Genomic DNA, 23393 nt, shown 5'->3' on the forward strand with positions numbered 1-23393 from the left:
CTCCTTATCCGACACAGGGCATGAGGCTGGACGGATTGCAAACCCATCACAGGGCACAATCTCACACACACACAATGGACAATTTGGAAATGCCAATCAGCCTACACTACATGTCTTTGGAGTGGGGGAGAAAACCCCGAAGCACAGGGAGAACATGCAGGCACCGCGCACACAGGAATTGAACCTCCAACCTTGGAGGTGCGAGGCAAACGTGCTAAACACTAAGCTGTGCCCCCAGTGATCCACTATGTACTGTATGTTGTAACCCTAACCCAGATTAGGATATTTCCAGGATATTTCTATAAAGAAAAGAACCCTTCTTTATGTTCTTTTACCCAGGATGCAGGAAATGAAGGATGTAAAACTCATCTGCTTGCTTATTAGGTGTTGTTATGCTTTGGGACATCCTATGAAACCAGTAGTGTGTAATTCTCACTAATTTAATGCAGGTCATAAAAACCCTCCATTAGCATGCTTCAAAGACTTGGTTTACTTTTTACTTGTTTTACAGCCTGCAGCTAGCACATTAGCTAAGCTATGCACACATATTTATCAGTTGATCAGTGCAAGATCTGTTTTAAAATGTAAAAATAAATGTATGAACAGAAACAATGAGAAACAATAATGACAAGAAAATTTATTTAATAGAAAATCATAGAAAACTTTTTCTTTTTTGTAATATTGAAACATAATATTGACCTGCATAAATACTGTATGGCTGTTTGATTAAAAAGAATAATTAATGTCTTGTACATTTTCCCATCATTATTGGTCAAGAGGTCCTCACTGCAGCCTGTAGCATGATTGGGTTAGATCCACTACGTTATGGATGTTGTAACACATATGTGCCGATGGCAGAGAAAGTATGTCGGTACGTAATTCCTCTACAGTTGGGGTTAGGGTTAGGTTCAACACAAGACTTTTACGTGGAGGGACAATGTTGTGTATGTGGGTTTTTTCCCTTCTTCACATGTTAATGTTTCACATGATTCATTTATTGTATGTATTTACTTATTTATTTATTGATTGCATATGATCACATTGTTCACAAGATGTCACGTGTTTAATCAGGTTAACTGATTAACATCACGTGAAGGGTGCTGTGGTGGACCACATGTAGAGGGAATTCAACTTGATAGAATTGGTGCACAGGGTCACCTATGCACATAATAAAAACAGTAAATACAAACATTGCAACACTAGCTGCGTTTACATGGACAACAATAATCCACTCTTAACCCGATTAAGACCATACATTGATTAAGAAACTACCATGTGAACAGCAATTTTTACTTACCTTAATCTAATTAAGGTCATAATCAAATTAAGTTCTAATTGAATTAAGACAGGTGGAGTTTTAGTCACATTATGGACGTGTATTACAGACGTGTAAATACCGTAATCACATTATGAACGTCGTGTGGGAGTTTTCACCGCATTTTGCGACAGGACACGATCACACACGGCAGTTCTCAACATTTTACGTCCCAAACCGCATACTTGCCTACTATAGGCCTGTTTTGGGGAAAAATACATGTATCTCGGCTACTATATAGACGGCAAGTACACGGTTTGAGACGCAGCCCACGGCTTCAAGCAGCTGTCTATTAGCACGTACAGCATGACAAATAATTAACTGCATTTAAAGCGTTCATAAAAAAATTAAATAAAAACACCCAAAACTGTGTACGGTCCCATAACGAAGACCAACTGTATGTTGATACGTGAAATTCTGGAGGGACGTCGGACGGCGCGGCGCGGTGACGTAATGACGCGGGCTGCTAATTATGTTCTATAACGTGTACATGACAGGAATATTCTAAAAGTGACTCATGTAAACACCTTAATCACATTGTTATCTTACTCAGAGTAAGGTCAATAATTAGATTACTGCTGTCCATGTGAACGTAGTCATTGAGAACAAAGTACCGGCAAAGCCAACTATAGGCCTACAACTTATGTAGAGATAGTTTGTGCAGCGTAGCAGATGGAAACAGTAAGTAAACGCCTATATTTAATAGGTTGTATTTAACAATCCATTCAACTGATTGGTCCGCACACAAACTCGGTTATGACGTAGACTGAAGTTATTGGACAGCCTAGAGGGGAACTTGTTTTAACTTTGTGCAGCCGAGAAACCTGAAAAGAAAAAAAACGGAAACGCAGATGGACAAACGGTACCTGCCATTTCTCACGCTCGTGCTGTTGCTCGGCGTTTCCGCCGGTAAATCAGAGCATATTAAATTAGACGAAGTAACGGCAGATGTGGTTTCCGATTTTGTCATGTCGGTGGAATTCGACAGCACGCGCTCCGTGTGCAGGCCCGTACCGCGTGCCATGACTCTGTGCCGTGGTCTCGGGTACGCGCATATGCGGCTTCCCACGCTGCTGGGTCACGAGAGCGCGCGGGAAGCGCAGCAACAGTCGGGCGCGTGGTTGCCTCTGGTCAATAAACGGTGTCACCGAGACACCACCCGGTTCCTGTGCTCGCTCTTCGCCCCCGCGTGCCTACTGGAGCTCGACTGTTATGAACGCTTTTGTCTTCCCGTGGCCGGATGCGTTTAACTGTAGCCGCTTCCCCGGATTTAATTCAACACTATGCGTTCCTGGAACTGACGACACCAGGCGCGTGGAGGTTATTGACGTCATCCAAAGTTTTTCCTAAAGATCTCATTTGAAATAGAGAAGACGCTCTGCCTTTCGTGTCTAGTTTCACACCGCAGGCTTTATTTAATGTGATGATTTCACTGATGGCATTTCTCGAACAAAAGTACGTGGAATTCTGGGTAAACAGGTGTGTTTCTCTCCACTGTGCAGGTACGGTACTCTGTGACGCCTGCAGCCCAGAATCCGAGGCAGAGAAGGAGATCAAGGAAAACCTCTGCAGAAGTTCGTTTGGTGAGTGTGTGAGATCTGTGTGAATTCAGCGTTTAGATGGTGTTACCAGTGGAAAAGTGAAAAGCAGTTCTTTAGGCATGTCTTTTAGGACTCTAAATGTAAACCTTATTGTTCACTTTGGTATAGATCAATCTTGTTTCCAGAACTTTTGTGGCTCATGTCTGTATTTCTTTGCCTTCTGGCCTTCTGATTCTTACTGCTGCGACCTGTACCATGAAGCCGGTTTAGGTGACTAGACAGGTAAATTTCAGTTTAGTGCCAACCCTGGGGTTTAGGTAACATGAAAGTGGCCCGGTGTTAATCGCCAAAGTAACGTGCTCCACAGTAAACCTGCTCTGGGGCAGGTTATGTTCTGGGTAAGAGAATTCAAGCCCAACTTGGAAGGATAAGCTGTGATCAAAGTGACACACAAGTGGCGCAACTAATTCAATTTGGTGTCTGTTGCAACAACAACAACAGTAATAATAATAATAATAATAATAATAATAATAATAATCTTTATTTTATAGAGCACCTTTAAAAGCAGCTTCACAAAGCGCTGTACACAAAACAAGCACACAGGAAAAAAAAAATAATTTATAAGTTAATAATAAATGTAGACATCAGCAGTCACATGCAAGTTTAAAAAAGTAAGTCTTAAGTAGAGCTTTAAAAATGCCAAAGGTCTGAGCTTCTCTAAATTCAGGAGGAAGAGAGTTCCAAAGTGAAGGAGCAGAGACAGAAGTCCTGTCACCCATAGATTTTAGGCGGGTTTGTGGAATAGTTAATGGATTACACTGTGAGGAGCGCAGTTTGTGATTTGAGGTGTAAGGGATTAATAAAGCAGATAAATAATGTTGAGCCAAGCCATGTAATGCCTTGTATGTCAGCATCATGATCTTAAAATGGACACGGAACCTGACCGGGAGCCAGTGTAAGGACTCCAGAACAGGAGTAATATGATTGCATGTCCTGGTTCCCGTCAGGATCCTGGCAGCAGAGTTTTGTAAACATTTGGAGCTTATTGAGTGTGGATTTAGAAACTCCGGTTAAAATGCTGTTACAGTAATCTATATGAGAGACAATACATGAGTTTATCAGCTTTTCAGCCACAGAGAAGTTTAGCACAGGGTGCAGTCTTGCTATATTTCTGAGGTGAAACAAGGATGCTTTAACAGTGCTCTGAATAAAAGTATCAAATGTAAGACTGGTATCAAAGTCTCCAAAACCGAGCCATCAACCAACAGAGACAGTGGACCAGCTTTGACAATTTGCTGATGGGAACCTATAAGCATAACTTTGGTTTTCCTGCTATTCAGACACAGAAAGTTATTGTTCATCCATGTTTTTATCTCAGAAATACAGTTAGAAAGAAAACAAACATCAAGGTTTTCACCAGATTTTGAGTGAATGTAGATTTGGGTATCGTCAGCATAAAAGTGATAACGGAGGCCGAGCGATCGCAGCAGATGCCCAAGTGGAGATAGATAAATATTGAAAAGTAAAGGGCCTAAAACTGATCACTGAGGAACACCAGTGAGCAATGGCTTCACCATTTCTTTGTAATCCTGTAGACGTCGCAGAGCAACTTGTAAGAAGGGCTCTTCACAGAGAAAGACATTTTAGGGATAGACAAAATCCCCTGGCTTTCCCTGATACTTACTTGCATAAAATATATAGTTTTTCCACAGATGGAATCTCATATCTTTGTCAATCTTGAGCCGTACATTATATGTATTGTGTTGTGTTTATTTTATTTAAATTTGTTTTGTGAATGGTATGTGGTTGCATTATTCCTGTCCTATTATATTTTCATAAATTTATATTTATTTTTTAAATATTTTTAATTAAAACAATTTGCATTTATATTAAATGAAATTACATAAAATATGTTGGGGTTATAAGTTTTCAATCTGTTTATTCTCACTGTGAACTTTTAAAAGTTAACTTACGCATTTATACAGTGTTCTACCAGCAATTTTCTCGAGCTTTGGCAGCCGCATTGGTGTTGCTTTTTTCGATTAGTGTAGGTTTAAATTCCTAATTTTTGCATAATACTATCTTGCTGTTAGACTGGGAGTAAAAGGTATTTGCCCCATCCTGATTTCTTCTGTTTTTGTGTGCATCTCATTCTAAATAGTTTTAGATCTTCAAACGAAATACAACATAAAACAAAGGCAACCTGACTAAACACACAATACCATTTTTATTGATTTATTTATTTATTTTATTGAAGCAAAAAAAAGTTATCCAACACCTATCACCAGTGCCCCCTTAAATTTAAAATCTGGTTGTGCCACCTTTATGGATGAGTCGTTGCTGTGCTGTGCACTTCTGTGAAGGTTCACTACTGTGCAGAGTTTTTCCATTCAGAGATAACGGCTCTCACTGTGGTTCTTTGGAGTCCCAGAGACTTTGAAATAGCTTTGTAATCCCAGACTTATGTATTTCAATCACCTTCTTCCTCATCATTTCTAGAATTTCTTTCAATTTTGGCACAGTGTGTTACAACTTCATGCAGTTGAAAAAGTTCTATTTAAGTGTAGATGTGATTGAACAGGGTTTGCAGTAATCAGGCCTGGTTGTGTCTAGTCCAGCTGAACCCCATTATGAATGTAGTTTAATAGATGTAGGGAATTGGTAACTATGGGGCAAATACATTTTCACACAGGCCCAGTTGGTATTGGGTAACTTTTTTTTTTTCTTTCAATAGATAACTATCATTTATTTTGTGTGTACTCAGGTTGCCTTTGTTTTATCTTAGATTTTGCTTCAACTTCTGAAATGGTTTAGTATCAGATGTACACAAAAACATAAGAAATCAGGATGGGGCTTTTGTACTGTATGCTGCTTTTTTCCATGTTGAACACTATTAGTTGTTCGGTGCCAATGTCACGCTTTTATGTGCACATGCTCGTGGACTAATCATAGCTTGAAGGCCTGTTGACACCGGGACTTTTTTGCAGCGTGTTAAACGGTCCGTTTTTCAACGCGACTTTTTTGTTCACACCCAGTGTGAAGTGCAAATTCACTCCCTGACGGTAGATGGCGCTTATTGAAAAGCAGAAATACCCTGGTACACAAGGTGGTGCTGCACAACTTTCCGTTTCTGATGCTCGCTTATCACTGAAGAAGAGACCCAGTATTTGCATCTTTAAGCCGTTCACACACTTTTTGCAAACTCGCTAAAATGTAAAAAAATGTGAAATGTAAAATCTTTGCAACAAATACTTCTTTAAAGCTAAATCCTCAAAGTTCTCATTTTAAATGGTATACTCTTTAAATAAGTAATGATTTGAATTGTATCAAATTCACAGCAATAGCATTCACGTACTTATGGGAAGACCCAGATTATTATTATTTTTTATATATAATATTTTGGGAGGGGAGGGGTATAAGGCAACTATTGTGCCCAAAAATGTTAATGTTCCTATACATTGATGAAGTGTAGATTATGAATAGTCTTTTTTGTGATCAATATAATAATACAGCGACTCAATAATGGGGCACATGGCTATTTGAATAAAAGGTCAAGAATACTTTTATTCATAAATATGTCAGGTGCAAAATAAATACAATGGACTATCAATCAGCAAATTATCATTTACAGGGAAGAGACAATAAAACAATGCTATTTAGTGTAGAAAACAACAAAAAAGAATTAAATGGATCATTTATAATATATGCTTGCATTTCGGTGTCGTCAAAAAATAATAACATAAATACACTTTATAGTTTTTAGTGTTTAATTTTGAATCTGGTGCTTTCAAAGGACTGCTTGTTTGTGTGTAGGCAGAAGGATTTATTAGCAGTGAGCTTTTAATTTCAGGTAAGTCACTTACGCGCACGCTCTCTAAAATGGTGGGTTCTTGCATCTTCTTTGTCTTCTTTTTCAGCTTCTTTTTCGTCGGTAAGACAGTTTTGTACTTGAGCACCATCAAGTCATACTTTTATGTAACTTCAGGGACTCCAGACACATGAACAAAAGCGCGAATCTCATCAGACGGCCACTTTAACACAGCGCGTCAAAAAAAGAAAAACAAACACTAACCCCGCGACGTAAAAAAAAAATTACTCTTTGATGCCATGCATTTTACGGCTGGGTGTGAAGACTTCCGTTGACAGCAATTGGGGCGTTAAACGGACTGTTTTTTCGCGCCGCAAAAATCGTCCCGGTGTGAACAGGGCTTCACTCAAACACCTTCATCTGCTTTCAGCAAAATAACAGGAAGTCGGCTTTGTTTGTTCTATAAATTTAAGTGTGTGTGACACTGGGGGAAAAAAGTATTGAACACGCTAACTGAAATGTATTTAATACTTAGTGGAGAAGCCTTTGTTTGTAATGACGCTTCAAGACGCTTCCTGTATGAAGAAATTAATGTTCCGCAGTATTCAGGTGTGATTTTGGTCCATTCTTCTAAACATATTGTCTTTAAATCTTGTTCAGTTGGATTAAAGTCAGGTGATTGACTGGGCCAAACTAACACCTTGATTTTTTTCTCTGAAACCAATTGAGAGTTTACTTTGCTGTATGCTTTTGATCGTTGTCCTACTGGAAGGTCCACCCACGTCTCATCTTCATCATCCTGGTGGATGGCAGCAGCGGTGGTGATGGTGGTGAAGAAAAACTCCCTAAAATGATATAAGGAAGAAACCTTGAGAGAGAACCCGTCCTCACCTGGGTAACAACAGATAGTGTGAACGTAAAAGTTCATTATGGTTTAATATGAAGTCTGTTTGTTGAACTAGTCCACTGTTCACTAAAGGAGACCTGCGTGTAAAACTGCATGTTGTAATTACAGTCCCAAGGCCAAAGTAGCAACCGTAGTCACAGTAACCACAGCGAGAATCTCCATGTAGAATTGCAGTAATGAGAGCTCCATCCAGAGGTAGGGCATCCGAACGGATCAGGCAGGTCTGGAGAGCAGAGAGGATCAGGATCTCTAGTATCTCCATAAAATCATGTGTGGTTCAACAGAAGCAGAGAGGGAGAGGGAGGTAAGAGAGGGAAAAATTAAATAAGACTGTACTTTGCGTAAAGGAAGGTCTACTCATGGTTAGCTTGCGTAAACAAATACGTTTTAAGCCTAGACTTAAACACTGAGACTGTGTCTGAGTCCCGAACACTAATTGGAAGACTGTTCCATAACATTGGGGCTCTATAAGAGAAAGCTCTTCCCCCTGCTGTAGCCTTCACTATTCGAGGTACCGGCAAATAGCCTGCATCTTTTGATGTAAGTAGGCGTGGCGGATCATATAAAACCAAAAGGTCGCTCAGGTACTGTGGCGCGAGACCGTTTAGTGCTTTATAGGTTAATAAAAGTATTTTATAATTAATGCGTGATTTCACTGGGATCCAATGCAGTGTGGATAAGATCGGGGTGATGTGGTCGTATCCTGGTTCTAGTTAGGACTCTAGCAGCTGCATTCTGGACTAACTGGAGTTTGTTTATGCTCCGACTGGAACATCCAGACAGTAAGGCATTACAGTAATCTAATCTAGAGGTGACGAAAGCATGAACTAATATTTCTGCACCATGTAGTGACAATATATTTCTTATCTTAGCAGCATTTCTGAGGTGAAAGTAGACTATCCTAGTAATATTATCTACATGAGCATCAAATGATAGGCTGGAGTCAATAATCACTCCAAGGTCTTTAACTGCTGTACATGATGAAACAGAAAGTCCATCCAGAGTTACTGTGAGATCAGAAAGATTACTTCTGGCAACACGTGGATCTAGTAGAAGTTCTTCTGTTTTATCAGAATTAAGTAAAAGGAAGTTAATAATCATCCAACGTCTAATGTCCTTTACACAATCCTCAACTTTATTAAGCTGCTGTCTGTCCTCTGGCTTCGCTGAAACACACAGCTGTGTCTCATCAGCATAACAGTGGAAGATAATTCCATGTTTACGAATAATTTGACCTTGAGGTAGCATATATAAAGTAAAAAGCAGTGGGCCTAAAACAGAACCTTTTGGAACACCAAATTTAACCTCTGTATGTGTGGAGAAGTCTCCATTTACATCTATGATAACGATTGGTCAGATAAGACCTGAGCCAGGAGAGGACCGATCCCTTAATGCCAACAACATTTTCTAATCTATCAAGGAGAATAGTATGATCTATAGTGTCAAAAGCTGCACTAAGGTCGAGTAACACAAGCAGCGAGACACAACCCTGATCAGAGGCCAGTAGTAGGTCATTTACTACTTTAACTAACGCTGTCTCTGTGCTATGATGAGGTCTAAATCCTGACTGATACATTTCATGAATGTTATTCCTATGTAAGTACGAGCATAGCTGCTGTGCTACAACCTTTTCTAAGATCTTAGAGATGAAGGGGAGATTTGAGAGGTCTATACCTGGACAGTTGAGAGGGATCAAGGTCAGGTTTTTTAATCAGGGGTTTAATAACTGCTAATTTAAGTGATTTAGGTACATGGCCAATTACTCCTGGTCAAATCTGTTTAAAGAAACATGTAGGTACAGGATCGAGGATACAAGTTGATAATTTTGCTGAAGAGATCAATGAAGCTAGTTTGGTCTCTAAGGCGAGTAAAACATTCTAAACATTGATCTGATATTGCTACATTATCATATACAGGGTTAGTTATAAAACTGTCGGGCTTTAATTTAATAGCCTGAATTTCACATCTAATATTTTCAACTTTACCAATGAAAAATTTCATGAAATCTTCGCTGCTGTGTAATGATTGTGTTTTTTTCTGTAGGGGTTTTATCCCTAGTTAATTTTGCTACTGTGTTGAATAGAAATCTAGAATAGTTTTTGTTATCTCCTATTAAGGTGGAGAGAGAGAGACTTTTCTAGCATCACTAAGAGATTGTCTATAGTACAGTAGACTCTCATTCTATGCTGTTTGAAATATTATCAATTTGGTTTTGTGCCATTTACGTTCTAATGTCGAGTGGTCTGTTTTAAGGTACGCGTTTGATCGTTATACCAGGGTGCTAACTTTTTCTTTTGAGTGGAGACACTCTATCTAGTGTGTAGCGGAGTGTTGTGTCTATGCTTAGAGACAACTCTCCGCTACACGATAGATAGTATCTCCACTCAAATGAAAATTAATGATCCCATAGAACTTGATCAGGCTACTGAATGCTTTCAGTCGCCTGATCGAGTTCTATGGGATCAGACGGTGATCCAAATCTAATTGATGTCTCTGGGAGGTTATTCCCAGTATTTCATAGGCTTGTCCAAATGAGTTGTAGCAAACTTTAAACGAGCTTTGACATGCCTTTTTCTTTATTAATGGAGTCTTGCAGGATGAGCGTGAGCAGTGGAGTGCATTGCCTATTGTTTTCTCTGTGACGATGGTACCTGCTGCCTCCAAGTGTTTCTGGAGCTCTTTCCGAGTGGTCCTTGGCTCTTGGGCTACTCTTCTGACTATTCTTCTGACTCCCTGGTCAGAAATTTTGCGAGGAGCTCCTGTGCGTGGCCGGTTGAGGGAGTGATGTTTCTTCTACTTGTGGATAATGGCCCCAATGGTGCTTACTGGAAGATTCAGAAGTTTTGAAATACGTCTGTATCTGAGTCCATCAATATGTTTCACAACAATAAGGTTGTGAAGGTCTTGGGAGACCTCTTTGCTTTTACCCATCATGAGATATTTTCTTGTCTGACACCTTGGTAACGAAAAGCCTTTTTATAGACCATCAGTTTACTAACCCAGTTGATATTATTTTGCACAGACGGGGTATAATTACTTCCGGATTTCAGCTGGTTCCTTGCCTTACCTTGCCTTGGAGAACTGTTTTTTGTTAGCATGTTCTCTTTTAAAATACTTTTTTCCCGTGTCATTCCACTTTATTACACATAACTTTTTATTTATGGACCTTAATGTTGTGAATTCTTTATATTTCCAGATTTCTTGAGTTAATTCTGATGTCTGATGAAAATTTCATGTGAATAACCTTATTGGAAATATATTTACTGAAAAAAATGTTGACGCGTTCAATACTTATTTCACCCACTGTGTGTGATTTTATATATATATATATATATATATATATAAATATAAAAATACAATTTTATTGATCAGCATAAACAAAGGACACTGCCTATTTTCAGTTTCTGCTCCTCCCCAATCAGCATTTAGGCTTCAGCTTGGCTCCTCCTCCCTGGAGGGGACAGACCTGTGAATGGAGCCTCAAGGGCGGAATTGAGTCCTATGTTGGGAAGGCACAGAGCAAGAACAACAGGTGGCAATGCAGCAGAACACTCTCTGGCTGACAGACGCTGGTAACTGCTCATGTCAGGCACTGGATGGGCGGAGCTTAGGTCCACTTCTGGCATTGGGGAAAATGGAGGATGGACGCATTGTTCTCTTCCAACTTGTGAAATGGCCTCACCATGAGAGAGAGCTGAAAAAGTTCATCAGGAAACTGCGCAAGAAGCCATGCTGAAGTTCCTACTGATAAATGCGAAAAATTGTTTGTGGTGTTGTCTGTTAGCAGCACCCTAAGTTTTAGTCATGGTCAGTATTTTTGAAAAACATTTTTCTTCAACACATTTTGCTTAAGTTGAAAGGTGAGGCCTGGTAGTTTCTGATGTCAGGTGAAAAGAAAATTGGTTATATAAGCTTTAAGGAATTAAACAAGTTTATTAGAAGGCAGATTTACACCCAATTTACTGCCAGCAGGAGTGGAGCTAGCATTTACTTGATATTTACTAGCAAACATGGTGAATGGTTTTAATTATAGATGATTGTAATTAGCCTAATGTTAACTAGCTTCCTAGTGCTTTGATTTACTTACGAAACATAATACTTACCCTGTGCTTAGCTTGCTTGTTAGCTAACTTAGCTAGTCACTAAACACCAGAAGTTACTGCTAGAGAGTTAACATTAGCTGAGCTAACTACACAGCAATGTTGAGACACGTGCACTTTGGAATTTTTGTGTGTTTAACTGTGTTAATAGCTGCACTATATTAATTAAGCTAATTTCATCTGGACACTATTTTTAGAAAGTGTTTAATCAAAGAGCTGGATTTTTAAAGTGTAAATAATTGACATTTTCTTTATATTTACATGCCAGATTAAAAAAAAAATCTAATATTAGGTTTTAATTTTAGGTGGTCTTTCTATTTTGTTACGATTTATTCACAATCTGATGCACTGTTGGTCTTGATGTAAAACAAGTTTAATGCATTTCCTCATGTGATTTTATGACCATGTGATGTTTTATGCTAACATGAATACTCGATTTAAAGGGAGAATGTTTTCCTCATTAATGTCTCTATCGAAGTTAAAATAACAACTTCATCTTCAACACTGGGCAATGAAGGTGGGAATACATCCTGGTCGAAACCCCAGTTTGCCGTAGGACACAATACACGTTCACGTAGGGCCAGTTTATCTTCGCCCTCTGGCATGTTACTGGGAGGTGGGAGGAAACCAACATGGACATTGGGAGAACATGTGAAACAGTAACCTGAGCTCAGGGTGGGACCCTGAAGCTGTGCGGCTATGAAACCCTCTACTGTACACTTCCTGGACTGAGTTTAAAGGAAGAAACATTCAGCAGTGCACCTGATTTATAATAATGTTTTCTGTATAATCAGTTCATTGACATGGTGTGATAAAGCCAAGGGGGGTGCGCGCTCAGAGCTGCTTAGTGTAAGCGGAGCACAGGGGTTAATTAATAATTCAGAGCAGGGAGCTCATTGGCTATACTGTCTCCAATCCACCACATGCACAATGAAATATATTCAACTTCTGATCAGTTCACCCATAGTCTTCTCATCTGAAAAGCAGAGGAACCCACACAGGAACCGTGACATCAAGCTGCAAGGTGAGTTGCAGCTGCAGGGGTGTGTGTATGTGCTGTGTATCTGATGAGCATCAGCAGTGTTTATGTTTCAGTGATAATTCAGTCAGGTTATAGTGTTCATCAGTGTTCAGTGAATTCAACTGTTCTGAGGGCAGCTGCTACATCATTCTTCCGGGCCTGTATATTTTACTTACCATATCTCTGACAACATTGTTCACCTGTCAAGTGGTCAGTTTTGATGGACTGACCTAAGATGAGTGTGTATTTGATAATAGTGTCTCTGGTTACTGAGGTATAGAAGGTTCTGGAAAAAGATTATATTAAGAAGAATTAAAGCTGTACTAAGTCGGTTTAAATTAAAACCTGTTCACACAGAGTGTGTGTGTTTTTAATGAATGAATCCAGTCACATGTTCTCTTATTTAAGGCAGGAAATTCTTTTAAGTTCCAATAAAAAGCTTTATTTACACCCTAATCAATAGAAAATACATTTAAAAAAAATGACTCACTGAGTAGATAAATAAAAAATATTATTTTAAAGTTAAAGTCCCTGTGAAGTGCCTTGAAACATGCAGTGTCATTCAATGTGTTGATCATTTCCACTGAAACAGGAAGTCAGGGAAGGACATATTGAATGGCTCCTCCCCTTTTAAAAATAATCCACAGAGCATTTATCTTCCCTCCCAGTTAGTGGATGCAAGCCTGAGCAATAAAGTGAATGAGTTCAAGCCATTTTCTTCTCATCCAACTTTCAGTTGGAAAACTGAATAAACCTTGTGCGTTCAAACAGCCAAAGACACATTTACAACCCACGCTTGCTGATATGATTTCTCTCACTCAACAATGGCAATGTGATTTATAATGTTTGGGGTGGGAGAGCATTTGCTTGGACAGAAAATCTGATGAGAAGCTGAAGTGGAGAATCAGAATTGTTGATCCGTATTAGTGGTAGAGACTGTAAATTTTAAATGCATAATATCATCTAAAAACAAATTTTTTCATCATTTTGGAGCGCAGTAGCTTATAGATTACCTTACGGCTAACATATTCATATTGTGTTTTTTATCAGTCAAATAAAAATGTAGAATCTTGGCAGATGACATAAATCAGTATGATGATGGAGTTTTGCTGTTCAATCAGATTATAATTCATTCATATTCATGTACAAAATATTAATTTACATTTCTGTAAAACTTCTGTCTTTATTTGAAATAACTGTTTATTTAGGACACTACTTTATGTCCTCTCTGATATAGAAACACTACATAGTATGACCTACTCATGAGTAGATCTAAACAATTACAGGAATGTATAGTCTGAGGAATCATGGTTTATTAGCATGCTAGCATTATTTACACATGAAATTTCAGCATCCTGTTAAAATAGAGAAAAATATCTCAATCACATGATTTAGAATGATTTCACTTAAGTGCGTTTAGAGAAAGAAACTGTCGAAGCCTAGAGGTTTTACACTGGTGTGTGGGTGTGGGTGGAGTTGTGTGCTGCAGTTTCACTAAATAATAAATAACATTTCATGATGTCATTATCGTCATGGAGGAAGAGAACATGGGGGGAGGGTTGGTAACACACTCAAACTGGTACAATGCTAATATGCTAACAAGCAGTGCTGCGTCATATTGGGGCAGGTTTCCCAGGACAGGATCGAGGCTGGAGAGGATATGAGCATAGGTTTTGTCCTGGGCCATGGTGTTCTAGAATGCTAACAGTGCTTTACATTAAATTCTTTGAGAAAGCTAAGCTAATGCTACTGGACTTGCACAAAATAGGACAACCATTTTTTGCACATGCTATCTACTCATGCTACTTGTTGTAACATGTGAAGAAGAATGCTGAACATCTTTTGGTATTAAACTGCAGCAGTGCATTGTAGGAAATGGTGTCTGCAGCCATTGCTCTGGCCTTCGTGCCGTTGCTGCTCACGCTGATCATCCGGTACCGGTTCTTCTTCGTGCTGTTCTACCGGGCCGTGCTTCTACGCTGGGTTCAGGACTTTATGACAGGCATCAGTAGGGAGGAGAGAGTGTATGAGTATGTCCTGACACACGCCACACAAGGAGATCCTGACAGCATCCTCAACACCTTCGATCTCTGGTGCAGCAACATCGAGTTCATCAGCCATATAGGACCTAAAAAAGGTATAGATCACTCACACACACACACACAAGTTGTCCCAAATGACGTATTATACACTATGCACTGTCTACACTACCGTCTAGTGTATGAATTTTAGAAGGGTAGTATCGTCTCAAATGGAACACTAGTGGTTACTAACCGTAAGTATAAACTGTTTCCCGGTCGATGGCACATGACGTCAAATGTGACATAATGTGACGCTGCTAGCTTTAGCAGATACCCAGAGTCAACAAAAATTTATTTCCTCATTTTACTATTTATGTCAATGTTACCTTTCATGCCCAACATGACCTTAGTCACCATCAGATGGAGCTGTAATCGTCTCCACAGGCGAATTTTGCTACAATCCAAAGTCCATGACTGCTGGAAATGTAACATTTAAGGAACATAGTGCCCCACAAAGGCAAAACATAGGAATTATGCCTTGATTTAGTGAGTAATTTGTACTTTGTGAAGTTTTCTGAGCAAATTTCAGTGCCTGGTAGCCCCTCCCCTCTTCAGCTACATAAGCAAAGTTGTGACCGTTGAGTGCATTAAGTGTCCAGCAGTCCACACTTCGTTTTATGCACTTAAGTATGCATAAGTATGCAATTTGAGACACACCTACAGTCAACTACATCAGCCATATATGACCTAAAAATGTATAGATTATACACACACAGACAGAAATGGATGGAATAACCATCTTCCCATGTCTCAGGTTTGATTCTGGACCGTCTGCTGAAGGAGCTTTGTCCTCTGACGGTGTTGGAACTGGGGACTCACTGCGGCTACACCACAGTGAGAATCGCACGCTCTCTGCCTCTTGGTGCTCGGCTCTACTCAGTGGAGATGGATGAGAGGAACGCACGTGTGGCCGAGAAAATCATCCGACTGGCCGGGTTCGATGATGACACGGTGAAGATTCATAAAATTCAGTATTGTTAATTCTCCTGCTAAATGTTAATTCTCTAGTGTTTAGAGCAAGCAGTGATGTAGTCTGACAAAATTTTAAATATTTCAGTCAGGATGTTTGAGCTCTGTAATAAGAAATTCAAAAGTATAAATGAAAATGGTAGAAGTAAAAATTGTGTACATGCAAATGTAATTAAGTGTTAATCACACAGTAGAGTTCAAGAGAAACACCACGCTGTAGAGTTCAAGAGAAGTTTAAACACCACGCTGTAGAGTTCAGGAGGAGTTTAAACACCACGCTGTAGAGTTCAGGAGGAGTTTAAACACCACGCTGTAGAGTTCAAGAGAAGTTTAAACACCACGCTGTAGAGTTCAGGAGGAGTTTAAACACCACGCTGTAGAGTTCAAGAGGAGTTTAAACACCACGCTGTAGAGTTCAGGAGGAGTTTAAACACCACGCTGTAGAGTTCAAGAGAAGTTTAAACACCACGCTGTAGAGTTCAAGAGAAGTTTAAACACCACGCTGTAGAGTTCAGGAGGAGTTTAAACACCACGCTGTAGAGTTCAGGAGGAGTTTAAACACCACGCTGTAGAGTTCAAGAGGAGTTTAAACACCACGCTGTAGAGTTCAGGAGAAGTTTAAACACCACGCTGTAGAGTTCAAGAGAAGTTTAAACACCACGCTGTAGAGTTCAGGAGGAGTTTAAACACCACGCTGTAGAGTTCAAGAGAAGTTTAAACACCACGCTGTAGAGTTCAGGAGGAGTTTAAACACCACGCTGTAGAGTTCAGGAGGAGTTTAAACACCACGCTGTAGAGTTCAGGAGGAGTTTAAACACCACGCTGTAGAGTTCAGGAGGAGTTTAAACACCACGCTGTAGAGTTCAGGAGGAGTTTAAACACCACGCTGTAGAGTTCTAGGGGACTGAATCTTATGACCCTTCACCCCTGTCCTGGTGCAGGTGGAGCTGATTGTGCGACCCTCTGATGAGGTGATTCCCCGTTTGCGTGAGGATTTCGGTATTGATCATCTGGACTTTGTGTTCATGGACCACTGGAAGCGGTGTTACCTGCCGGACCTGCAGGCTCTGGAGGACAGCGGGCTGCTGGGTGATGGCTCCATGGTGTTGGCTGACAACGTGTTGTTTCCCGGTGCTCCCAGCTTCCTGCGCCACGTGCGTCACTCTGGCCTCTATGAATATCGCGTGCACCGCGCCGCGCTCGAGTACATCCGGGGAATCCGTGACGGCATGGCCGAACTCGTGTACCGCGGCATCAAGTAAAGGATCAGCATCAAGCCACTCAGCTTATTTATTTTAAAATAAAGACACTGAGCACTAGCTCTTATAAACTACTGCTACAGGGAACAAAATGTTCATGGGAACACCCAGAAAAATGAAAAATAAAGATTAAACTGCACAAAATGTAACATGCAATTTAAAAAGCACTGTTGTTTTGTGTACAAAATGTTCAGAATGTCAGTAAAATTCACTTTTGAAGGAAATAACTCTCCATCATACAGTAAGATCCAACAGCAGACTTGTCCTTGTCACAAAAATACTGATTTAAAGTAAGCTGAATTTTATGAAGCAAAGTTATGTAATGAATGTAAAATCTCTATTTCATTTATTTTCACCAACAAACTTTCATCTCATATTAATGCTACCAACCTTCTAAATCACTTAGCTAATATTAGCATAGCTAACAATAAAAAAAAAAAATTGCAAACAGTATTTCATGGAAAGAAAACAGATTAATCATCAGCTCATCAAACATTTACATACAATTCATGGTAATGAAACTTTAACATTCAAACTTAAACATTCAAAATCTGGATTCATACAACTTTTTTTTGTTTGTTTGTTTTTGGGTTTTTTTAGATTATTCTTTTATATTTAACTTTTCCAGACAGGACGTGGTTAAAAAAACTTTTATTTGAAAGAGGCCTGTTTCTATAAAATCACAGATACAAAAATGAATAAAACTGAAATTGTTTACATTCTCAGAAACCATGCAGGAAATAAATTTACTGATAAAAGTTTTGTCTTGGAACAAAACTACTGCAGCTCTGTGGGCTCACATGGAGCCTTCTATTGCTTACACGTCAAACAAAAATATATTTAAGATAGAAACGAAGCGATAGCTTTGTGTGTTTAATGAATTTGAATATATTCATTTAATGAATATATTTTAGAGTTGTTTGTAAATAAAATTGTTTGTAAATAATTATAAAAATGGAGGACAGATTTTAAAACCACAGTTGTAGAATAAATTGGTTAACTCAAATATGTGAAGTTGCAGAATGCTACATTTAAATGATATCCTCAAAAACAAATTCTACATTTAAATTTAAAGGCTCAAAAACAAAAATAAAATTAATATTAGAGAAACATTTGCAGGTTCATTCATCTCATCAAATGTCTCATTTTTACTTTAAGTTCCACATATCCATGAAAAATGAAATACATTCATGTTTCAAATGCTAGAATAAATGTTTAAATAATAATAATAATAATAATAATAATAATAATAATAATAATAATTTAAAGAAACACACCAAACAGCAGAACACATCATCTGTTTTAACCCATATGAATTTTTATTTTAATCATCCGAGTCTGTAATACATATAAAAAGGTAGACTAAATTGCATAGATTTGAATCTGTAACATGTTTATTTTTTTATGGTTTTCATCTCGTTCTTACAGCAGCATTACACTAACGTTCATTTTATACCTTTTTCTTTTTTAATTTCTATAAACATTTAAACAGATTTTTTTTCAAACTGTGTGCATCTTAGTAAATACTGATATTAAAAAATAATTTAAAAATTTCATGGTTTAAAATGGTTTAACATTTCACGGTTTCATGGCTTTCTCAACACCATATCAAATTTAGACAGTAATCTCAAATGTCAATTGTTTTCATACACAAAAGATGAAATATTTTGCTTTTTATTACAGATGTCGCAATTCTAATGTGTAAATCATCCCTACTTGAGTGTTCAAACAATTTAGCAATTAACAATCTGAATAATAATTCAAATAAAGCATTGCTGCAGTAATGACATCTTGTGTGGTAAGGACACAATGTTAATGGTACATGTTAATAATGTAACCTTGTACTGTAGAGAACAACAGTAACAGACACAAACAGGTATTACATGTGTCAAAGATAGTAGAACATTGTAGTAAAGACTGGATCAAACTGATTTTCATGTTTCAAAAATATTATGGCCTAAACATTAATACTACTACACAAACACATACCCATAGCATCTCACCACAACTTTACATTTGTGTACCAAGCCCAACTATTTCTCATTTCAGACTGAGGAGTAATCTCATTGCAACTTCGAGGCTTTTGGTACATGTATGTTACTAATTAAAATGAGAACAGAGTTCCTTCCATGCTGAGTCAGTAAGCATCATGTGCCTTGAGGTCACTGGTTTTGGTTCTGGCACTGGCACAAGCCCAACACTCATGTGTGTGTCAGATCACATCATCCTTCAGTGCCCATTTAATTGGCCACCAGCAGGTCCCAGAGCAGCAACAAGTAAGTCATAACCAGCTTCATTCACAGATAAGGCTTCTGGGGATATTGGGGTGTATGTAGCAGCAAATTGATTTAAGGACTGCAGTATGTATATTGTGCTTTGCCCTCTGGTTTCTTTTATCCATCCTCCACTGTCTTCAGATTCTTCTCTCTTTTCATCAGTGGAGACACGCTCTTTATCTGCCCATTTTCCTTTGTTTTTTGTAGCACTCTTTTTCCTTCCAGAGATGCTCTTCATATGTGTCTGGGTGTTTTCTCATTTCCTCTCTGCATTTCTACATTATGGTAGATGAATTTGGTCTCATCTAGGACTGCAAAAATTATGTTTATATTTAATTTACAATAGACTTAATATTTGCAATATAATATAAACCTTGAATTTGTCTCTACCACGACACAAGGTCTTCACCACAACACCTAAAGCTGCTGCAGGAAAGATATATTGCAGAAATGACATAATTTTTGCTAATATTGCAGATAATTGGCAGCTAGCAAGGTCTGCTACATAAGTTTTGACTCTTAGCATCTAATATACATAAATTCAGCAGTAATATAAATGCATTTTTAAAATGTAGTTCAAAATACACAATTCCTGGACACACAATAAATACTTTGGAAGAAAACACCATCTTTACCTTATTTTCCTGGATCATACCTTCTGTTTCCATAGAAACTATATTTGTTTGGCTTTGAAAAAAACTTTTACTATGATATTTGTTAAGTGTGGGACAAGTGCATTTGGATAAATAAATAAAAAAATCATATAAATGATACATAAACAAACAAAAAAAGAACTTTAAGATGTTGTAAAGTAATATTTATATAAAACAATTTCATTTGAAACAATGTCATATTGTAATTGAATTAGCTCATTTTACATATCTCAACATTGAGAAGTAATTATTTTTTTTATATCAATGTGATTATTAAACAGGATTTATATTTATGAAGCGTCATATGACAAATATGAACATAAATCTAAAATTTCTCTGCTGGGACTAAAAATGCAGAAAGTTGCAGAAACACCCTTTAATTAAATCCACATTATTTGTTCATATGTTGTTTCAGGTTATGTGTTACCCATAATGCACTGTGCACAAACCTCAGTTTGTGTGTGTGTGTGTGTGTGTGTTCATAAAAACTGTGTAATAAATAATAGTGTAATGTTTTCTTAGTGTTAGTCAGACTTTAGAGTAAATTATAATCAGAAGGCGGTGTAATAAAAAATGATCCATTTGACTGCACACTGCATCCTCTTGGAGCTGCAAACACACCATTACATTACAAATATTTTACGGACTGAAAGAATGTTACCCTAAAACACAAAATATTTCAGTACAAATAATATAAATATTCAAAATAATATTTTTATTTACAAACACTATGTATATAAACGTAAAACCTACAGATATTACAATCCAACACTAAGCTGGAACTCAGCAACACAGCCCCACCCTCTATAAGCACTTTGGTTTCACTGTCACATGCCAGGTAGTCGACGAATTGAACTCTGTGTGCATTTGTTCTCACACTCCAACACTTGTCCTTCACTAGGTGACAGTGTAATAGACTAAAGACACTCTGTTCACGTGATGGGTGTGTTATTGAAAAGTATCCAACGGTCGCATCTGATTCTCGTTAAAAAGTCAGTACTCACTCTCTTTCTCTTCCACCCCCCCCCACCCCACCCCACCCACACACACACACAATGCAGCACAGGCAGACAAGCAAGTGTTCCTCTGCTATGCTGCAACAAAATATGAGGTTCAGATCATCCACTGGTCCTGGTCCTGGTCTGCTCCCTCCATATCCACCTAAACACACACACACACACACACACACACACACACACAATTTTAATGTGCACTATGCTTGATCATGTATGCTTTAACAGATCAGACACTAATGGAACACTGTTGGTATAGACGAGTGTGACAGTGTACACAGGGTCAGAGTTTATTCTTCTCAAAAGGAGATGCAGTATTATTATAAATCATGACAAATGATAGTGATCAGTTTTAGTTTGAGAGCATTTAAAGCGCCGTCAAGTTTTCTGCAGTACAGAGACAATGCGGCACCAACTGTGAGTGTGTATATGTGCATGTGTACTGTATAGGTAGCCTAAAAAAGTAAATAACATTCCCCCTCAACTCTGAACTCCTGCTCAGGAACTCGGGATGGTCTCTTCAACATGTCCACTCACAACATCAGCAGTAAACACAGCAGTAATCCTTACCTTTAAATGAGTTATACTGTATATACACACATTAGCTTTACATCAATTAATATACAGACATTCATTTGTTAAATCTGTAACAAAAAACTGGAAAATATACATCACTTAGTACATTTAGCTTGCTAGCATGTAGCTAGCAAAAGACCAACAGGGAGGTGTTTATGGTTTTGCCCCGACTATGTAGTGCAAACACAGAGGTTTAAAAAAGAAAAAAAAAAAAGATAGGAGCTCTGACTTCCCAGCTAATGCAGCATAAAGTACTCAAAAAGAAATCTGACCTCGTTTATCTCGCCATCATCAGGAAACTCATTATAAATGTTCATGTCATCCATGTCCTGCATGTCCTCATCCTCCTCCGAGTCCTCCTCACTGTCCTCTTCATCTTCATCATCCTCTTCTTCTTCCTCATCAAATGTCTGCCAGTGATAACAGGAAATAGTGAAATGCCATCATGCGACACAGTTGTGGTCGGAAGTTTACACACCCCTTGCAGAATCTGCAAAATCTTAATACTTTTAACAAAATAAGATTGATCATAAAAATCCCATGCTATTTTTTTATATAGTCCTGTCCTGAATAAACTATTTCACATTACAGATGTTTACATGCAGTCCACAAGACAACACAATAGCTGAATTTATAAAAATTACCCCGTTCAAATATTTACACACTTTATATTAATTCTTAATAAACATTAAAACTGCTCAGGACAAACAAGAGACTTGAACACTCACAAAACATAAAAAAGGTTGTGGATATTCCAGGTAACAACACAGTATTAAGAATTAATAAAAAAAAATGAAGAAGTAGTATGTAAACTTTTGAACAGGGTAATTTTTGATAAATTCAGATATCTTGTCTTGTGGACTATATGTAAACATCTGTTATGTGAAATAGCTTAGTCAGGACAGGACTAAATAAAAATAGCATGGGATTTTTATGATCAGTCTAATTTTGTTAACAGTATTAAGATTTTGCAGATTCTGCAAGGGGTATGCAAACTTCCGACTGCAACTGAATTTTGTGATATTTGTACAGTGTAGTTTTAACTTTAAAGAATCAACACATTCAAAATCCCAGCTGCTTAAGCATCACATAATCATCACCATCATGATAATTACACAACACAGTTAAATGATTTTTTAAAAAAAGTTAAATGTCCCCTCAACTTGTCATTTGTCACTACATGCAGAACACAGAACTGAGTACTGAGAATGCAGAACTGAGAATGCAGAATAAAGTTTTTATTTGCATTTCTTTCAGAATTGTGGAATTAATTATTATTCATTTATAAGAAGGCATAAAAGGCAGAACTATCGGTATCAGCCAATATCACTCTGAATATCGTTTATCCATATCGGCTGAGATATTTAGTATCTGTGCATCTCTACTGGAGACGACATATTTTCCAGTTGATCACACGTCAAAGACGATTGACAGGGCCTGAGAGATATGCTTTCTGCGTGGGAACTCACGGAAGAGAACTTCATGGCCATTACGACAGACAATATCAGAACTGCACAGATCAATGGATGGACACAGCAGCAGTGTTTTGGACACCGGCTGCACCTTGCTATCGGTAAGTGCACATCAGCTTAACAGACACAATGCTATAATATTCAATCATCTAATTTGGCATATCTGAGTGGTGACTGGCTGCTGTATTCTTTCTGTGTTTGTATGCGTCAGAAATGATAATGTCTGTGTTTTAAACTACTTGTGTTTTTTATTCTCATTTTCTTTTATGTGCTGATGTTCTTGTTAAGCACTTTGTTACATGTGTTTAAAAAGGTGCTATATAAAATATTTTACTTCAGCACACTAAATAAATACTGTGACAAGAGTAAAAAAAACTTCATATAGCACCTTTCTAAATGTTA

The 23393-nt window shown here is 38.1% G+C and overlaps 1 protein-coding gene across 1 annotated transcript; it reads left to right on the top strand.

Moving 5' to 3' along the window:
• The first annotated feature begins 2187 nt into the window (after positions 1–2187).
• On the top strand, positions 2188–17157 carry tomt (transmembrane O-methyltransferase). The gene is made up of 6 exons (XM_053647622.1): positions 2188–2635; positions 2818–2898; positions 10994–12695; positions 14565–14829; positions 15528–15724; positions 16684–17157. The coding sequence occupies exons 4-6, from the start codon at positions 14568–14570 to the stop codon at positions 17002–17004; spliced, it is 780 nt and encodes a 259-aa protein (XP_053503597.1). The 5' UTR covers positions 2188–2635; positions 2818–2898; positions 10994–12695; positions 14565–14567; the 3' UTR covers positions 17005–17157.
• Positions 17158–23393: the final 6236 nt, after the last annotated feature.

This window comes from Ictalurus furcatus, chromosome 17 (assembly GCF_023375685.1).
Source record: "Ictalurus furcatus strain D&B chromosome 17, Billie_1.0, whole genome shotgun sequence".
NCBI lineage: Eukaryota > Metazoa > Chordata > Actinopteri > Siluriformes > Ictaluridae > Ictalurus > Ictalurus furcatus.